The 6856-nt window shown below is 38.9% G+C and overlaps 1 protein-coding gene across 1 annotated transcript; it reads right to left on the bottom strand.

Annotated features, from left to right (window-relative positions):
- Positions 1-1579: 1579 nt before the first annotated feature.
- LOC107659081 (gamma-glutamylcyclotransferase-like) lies at positions 1580-5950 on the bottom strand. The gene is made up of 4 exons (XM_016447896.1): positions 5293-5950; positions 4144-4289; positions 3912-4044; positions 1580-2019 (listed from the first exon to the last, which is right to left on the bottom strand). Exons 1-4 carry the CDS (start codon positions 5656-5658, stop codon positions 1852-1854), a joined length of 813 nt encoding a protein of 270 aa, XP_016303382.1. The 5' UTR covers positions 5659-5950; the 3' UTR covers positions 1580-1851.
- Positions 5951-6856: the final 906 nt, after the last annotated feature.

The raw sequence follows: 6856 nt of genomic DNA, 5'->3' as shown, positions 1-6856 counted from the left end.
AATCATTTGATTCAGTTCGTAACTTAGAAGCGGATTCGTGAATCATTTGATTTAGATCGGGACTTCAGAGCGCGGAGTACGAATCATTTGATTTAGATCGGGACTTCAGAGCGGATTCGTGAATCATTTGATTCAGTTCGGGACTTCGGAGCACGGAGCATGAATCATTTGATTTAGATCGGGACTTCAAATCGCATATCGTGAATAATTTGATTCAGTTCGGGACTTCGCGGATCACGAATCATTTGATTCAGTTCGGGACTTCGAAGCGCGAATCATTTGATTTAGATCGGGACTTCAGAGCGCGGAGTACGCTCCGAAGTTCCGAGCTTAATAAAATTATTTGCGATCCGCGAAGTTCCGAGCTTAATAAAATGATTCGCGATATGCAATTTGAAGTCCCGATTTGAAGTCCCGAATTGAATCAAATGATTTGCGCTCCGAAGTCCCGAACTGAATCAAATGATTCGCGCTCCGAAGTTCCGGCAAATGATTCGTGCTCCGAAGTCCCGAACTGAATCAAATGATTCGTGCTCCGCGCTCCGAAGTCCTGATCTAAATCAAATGATTCGTGCTCCGCGCTCCGAAGTCCCGAACTGAATCAAATGAATCGTGATCCGCGAAGTTCCGAGCTTAATAAAATTATTCACGATATGCGATTTGAAGTCCCGATCTGAATCAAATGATTCGCTGTACTTGATCCGATTGGAGCACTTCGAAACAGTGAATCATTTTGCGAAGCAATGTTTTAACTAATTCGTTTCACCCATCACTATACGTGCTTTTTAAAATCATTACAAGCGATGTTGAAATTCGAAAATCAATGGCTCTTTTGATCCGGTTTTTGCTAGTGAATCGCTTGAACTGAATCATCGAAGTCACGAATTTGAATCAATCGGAGCGCTTTCAGCGTAAATGACTCACTCGATTGAATCGGTTCATCTGTTCCTCAGTCATGTTTACGCGACACTGTCAGCACTACTACTGGCTCAGCTCGCTAGTTTTATGAGACTAACTGAAGCTGAACTGTGTTCGTATGTTTGAAACACTTCTGCTCACTTATATGTTCTTACTCCACACATCTATTAAATGTGCGCAGTTTTCTAGCGTATTCACTTTAACTTCTCAGGTGACTGACTGCAGATGCGGCCGAAATGGAATGGAAAAAAATACTATGGAAGTCAATGGCTACCATCAACTGTTCATTTATTCAGGTTCATTTTTGGGTGAACCTTTGCTTTAAATCAACCAGAAACTGGTGGAATTATGCATTTTCAGGTTGGAAAATTGGTTTTCCATTGCACTTTTATAAGCAACAAGTTGGAAATGACAATTTTCTGAACTGAATGGGACATACATAACTCTTAACTTCCATTAAAATCAAAAGAGAATAGAAATATTGTTCAAATCCCGGTCCTATCTCTAAAATATGATGGGTTGAATCAGATCTAGTGTTGTTTTTGGCGGCCTGTTTTAATTTTAGTCTAGTCTCGTCTCGTCTCGTTTTCGTCACGTGATAAAGGTTCGTTGACGATGATATTTAGTCATAATTTTCGTTGACGAAAGCAACACTAATCAGATCTAATCTTATTTGATTACATTTTGGCATAAACTCTTAAAAATGGAGGTTCCAAAAGGGTTTTTACTACAGTCAGAAGTGAAAATAACACAAGCAGAACACAACATAATGAATGCCGGCAACAAATACTTTATGCAACTGTTTTGTTAAATGTTACAAATACTGCACATTCTTCTGAGTTAAAAACAGAACGAACCTGTCTACTAGCGTTGTGCTGTGGTGTACATTCTATAGACTACAGATAAGTGTGCACATAGACAGCATTTATGATGCTAATCATCAGATTGAATCACTTCTGTCCTTTCTTTGGATTTTTTCAAAGCTTTCTCCAGTTCTTCCATCACAGGCAGAGGTCCCTCGTATTTGTTGGTTTCAATAGACCTGAGTTTGTCCTGATAGTCCTTCGGAAGCCCGTTCTGCTCCGCGCCCATCACAATAACCTGAGACACAGAAGGTACTTCATTTCTACTGGCATCTTTTAGATATTTCTATCATTTGAGCTCTAGAGGACACACCTTCCGCAGGAATCTAGTCTTGCGTTTACAGACTTTTGAGTGTTATCATAAAATGCAGTTTATTCTGGCCAAGAACAGGAAGATTCGTCATGTGACGTGAACAATGTGTCGTTTTTGTGCAGATTATTTTTTACGGTTTTAGATTTTTAGCTTTTTGGTTAAAAATTAGCTTTTCTTCCTCTTCTGTAAATGCAAAATGACTTTTGCATTTACAGAAGAGGAATAAAAAGCAAGTGAAAATTAAATGTAGATTTTAGGTTAAAATGTAAATGAATGCATTCAGGATAATCTTGGGTCCTGACACCATTTCTTTCAACTTTTTCACAGAAACTGGATTATAAAGTCTTAATTCGCCTTTCCACAAATGAAAGCCTTAAAAGGTCTTAAATCAGAGCAGAATTTCTTAAATTCATAAAGTTGTGGCATTAAATGTTGCATGCACTGCAAAAAAACCTCAGTGTTTTTATCTTGTTTTCCAGTTCAAATATCTAAACATCTTTAAACCAAGACACATTATACTGGAGATGGAAAATGAATATATAAATTCTTGTTTTTTTGAGAAACTGAACAAAATTAAATGAGTTTACGCTTAAAACAAGAACAAATATCTGCCAATGGGGAATGAAAACCTGTTTTCTCAATGAAATATGATTTTTATTTTTAATTTTAATACATTTCTTATAAAATTTCTTATATGTAATTTCTTGATTTAAGAATTTTTAGACATTTGCTCTGAAAAACGAGACAAAAATACTGAGGGAGAGCATCATTTATGAGTCATAAATTTGCAGAAACCCTGTAATCAGCATAATTTTTCAACATTACGTGCTCCTGCAGTGTCACAAACTAAATTTGACATGCTTTACAGTACTAATTGTTTAATCTGCATGTGACAAGAACAAAATGTTTGCATGTAAATGTTTAGGACAGTACAGAGATTTATTCATAAAGCTATAACAAGCACGTGTGCTAGTTGCCTCATTTGTGCTAAAAGTGACGTCCAGTATAGATGGATAAATATGTAAATGTTATTTTATCCCAGAGACCCTTGTATTATGAAAATTATAGTGCGTATTGCTTCGGTTTGATGTGTTTTTGTTGTAGCAGTTGCTGGCGGTGCTCTATTGTCTCATACAAAGCTGGCCGGAGCAAACGCCAGAAAAAACACCTCAGCATTGTCCTTTCGCCAGCAGCACAAAATAACAAACTCATTCTGTTTGGAGGATGATATCAGATTACTCCGTTTAGAGAAGCACGTGTTTCTGTTGTTGCTGCTATAATTTGACACACAATACATGCTGAGAAAACAGAATCGGGTTCATTTGTTATCTAAATCTCCTCTTAATTCAGAAAAGTTCATGCAGTAATTGTGTCGGATCTTTCAATGAATCAGTGGATCCAGTTCACAAAATCAGTCTGAATGATTCGTTCACAAATCAAAGTGATCAGAGTTCAACTCACTGAATCAGTGATTCAGCCAAAGCAGTTAACAACCCATTGGAGGAAGTGCTTATTAATGAATAACCATTTAATTTTCAGTTTGTTCCAGCTCTAGAAATCACACTTTTTAAATTACGAATCCTTATATATCGTCTCATTTCTAGAATGTGAGAATCAAGGTTCTTCTTGTTGAAGGGTTGAATTAAAATAAGAAATATCTTCATTTTTAGTTGTCTTATGCTTGTTTTCTCATTTAAAATCACTTTAAGTCATCCTGAGGCCCTTTTGAAAGTGTTGAGAACCACTGATGTAAACGAAGCTAAAGTCCTGATAAAAGCCGTATTTTGTGACTTGTTATAGCACGCAGGAGACTGTACCTGTAGATACTGCAGCGACGGTGGCGCATAAATGCAGCTGTTCATGATATACATCCGACAGCTGAGGTCCTGGTTGCTGGTGGAGACGTTCATCTCCACTGGACTGTAGGTGCCCATTTTCACATTCTCCTGCCTGCAGAGGAACATCCAGCACATGTGAGGAGCGCCATTTGTCCCTAAGCAACACTTCTACATGAAGATCTCTGACTGTTGTGGGTCTGAAAGCTCCTACCTGTCCAGGGACTCGAGGTCCGACATGTTCATCCTCCACACGACGCCCCACACGTCGTCCCCCGGGCAGTGCTCGATGGTCGCAACACCGCCATGCCAGCGCTGACTCGCCAGTCCTTTATGGTTCCCGAAGACCAGTTTATAGTCCTAGAGAGGATGACGAGTCAGTTAGATAGATAGATTGATAAAAAGATGGATGGATAGATGAATAGACAGATAGATGGATGGATAGATAAATATAGTTAAACAGTCTGATGGATAAACGGACAGATGGATGGACAAATAGATAAACAATCGAATAGACAGACGGATGGATAAACAGTCAGTTGGATGGACAAATGGATAAACAGTTGGATAGTTGGATGGATGATGGAAGGATGGATAAACAGTTGGATGGATGGATGAACAGTCGGATAGTTAGACGGATGGATGATGGACAGAAGGATAAACGGATGGATGGATGGATGGATGAACAGTCGGATGGATGGATAAACAGTCAGATGGATGGATGGACGGATGGATAAACAGTTGGATGGATTGATGAACAGTCGGATAGTTAGACAGATGGATGATGGACAGAAGGATAAACAGTTGGATGGATGGATGGATGAACAGTCAGATGGATGATGGATGGATGGATGGATGAACAGTCGGATAGTTAGACAGATGGATGATGGACAGAAGGATAAACAGTTGGATGGATGGATGGATGAACAGTCAGATGGATGATGGATGGATGGATGGATGAACAGTCGGATAGTTAGACAGATGGATGATGGACAGAAGGATAAACAGTTGGATGGATGATGGATGGATGGATGAACAGTCGGATGGATGTATAAACAGTCGGATGGATGGATGAACAGTCGGATGGATGGATAAACAGTTGGACGGATGGATAAACAGTTGGACGGATGGATAAACAGTCGGATGGATGGATAAACAGTTGGATGGATGATGGATGGATGGATAAACTGTCGGACAGATGGATGGATGAATAAAAAATATGAATAAAAAAATGATGGATAGATAGATATAGTTAAACAGTCTGATAGATGGATAGATAGATGGATGAAAATACAGATAGATGGATGATGAATGGTCGGATGGATGAATGGATAGATCGATATATAGACGGATAGATAGATACCTTGAGTTTGGCCACGCAGTAGATGGTGGCTGACGGGTTCTTCAGCTGCAGTCGCTCCTTCAGAAGATTACTGCCGTAAGCGAAGTACAGGAAGGTGGATCTGTTCTGGTGGTCGGTGCTGTTGTCCATCATTGAGTCTTCAGAGGGCAGAGGGACAAGGAGGACGAGGATGAGGATGAGGAAGAGGAGGAGGAGGGACAGGGTGAGGAAATGGAAGAGGGACATATTTGCGTGTGGAATCAGGTCAGCGGGGCTCAGAGGCAGAGTGAATGAGATGGAAAACACCTCTGTTACCGGAGCTTTCAGCAGCACTCCATTCTCATGCAAATCTATTGTGCGCCAAACGGCTAACATGAACGCCTGCATTCATCTGATCCCAACGGCTAGCAAGAACTTTCCCAACTGTCCCTCTAGTGGAAGCAGCAGGAATAACCTTTAAGCAGTGAAAATTCACCTAAAATAATGCAGGTGTCCCAATATATTAAGACGTTTATAATGGGAACATGAAATGCATCCGAACAACAGAAAGTGCCCTGGGGCCAGTTGCATAAACAAGACTCGTGTCTTAAGAACTAGTTTGACTAATTAGCAGTTAACCAAGTGGTAATCTGTCTTGCTTTTCAGATTCAAATTAGACCAAGTTTTTATGTAACTGATTTGTGATCAGTCTTGTAGAAAAAAACTAGATGACTAACTTTTAATACTAGTCGAAGCAATTTATGCACTGACTGTAATGATGTTAAAATGCTAAAAGCATTGCATAAGCAAGATTGTATATTGCACTGGCTTCACTGTAAATGCCAGTGACTGTTGATTTAGCAAAAGACTGGTTTTCTTTATGTCCTCTACTTTCGGGTTTCAGTTTACCTCCTTTTTTTTTTGTTGCATTTTAGCTGATTATACAATTGACATAAAGAATTAAATTTTTTTTCAGTTGAAACGCGGATTGAGTGATTATGAGACATCAGACCCGTTATTATTGCTTTAGCTGGACTTTAGCCTAAATTCGACATCAAGTTGCTGTCTGAGACGCCCTTTTGATTGACAGGATATAATCGGCCCTGATCTTTGCCTGTTTTTTTTAACAATCAGCCCTATTGCTTTTGTCGACCAATACTGGTTATTGATCCTTCTAATTAAGTTGCTAATTGTTTTCCTGCTTTAATACTTGCATAAGTAGATAAAAGTTGATAAAAAGATTGAATCCAAGATTTGGTAATAATATAGTGTAATGAGAGATTTATAAGCAATTGTTTTGTAGGTCGGTCATTTTAGACAAGTGTAATAATGTGGGGAAAAAATCCCAAAAAGTACACAAATTATAATAAATTTTTTAGTAAGTTGTTCTACCCTGCGTGAGCAAAGTCAGTAAGTTTTAGTCCAATGTGACAACATTAACTAGCATTTTCAGGAAAAAGAAAATCCTTTCCGGGTTAAATGGAAAACAACATATGAGGGTTACATAAAGGATGCACCGCTATGAACATTTTGGCCGATACCGATAATTCTTTATATATGAAAGCCGATAACCGATATGTTGGCCCATAAATCTAAATCCAAATTT

Source organism: Sinocyclocheilus anshuiensis, unplaced genomic scaffold (genome assembly GCF_001515605.1).
Source record: "Sinocyclocheilus anshuiensis isolate Anshui unplaced genomic scaffold, SAMN03320099.WGS_v1.1 scaffold411, whole genome shotgun sequence".
In the NCBI taxonomy this organism is placed as follows: domain Eukaryota; kingdom Metazoa; phylum Chordata; class Actinopteri; order Cypriniformes; family Cyprinidae; genus Sinocyclocheilus; species Sinocyclocheilus anshuiensis.
The sequence above is the reverse complement of the archived record's forward strand: the minus strand, read 5'-3'. Positions and strand labels throughout refer to the sequence as shown.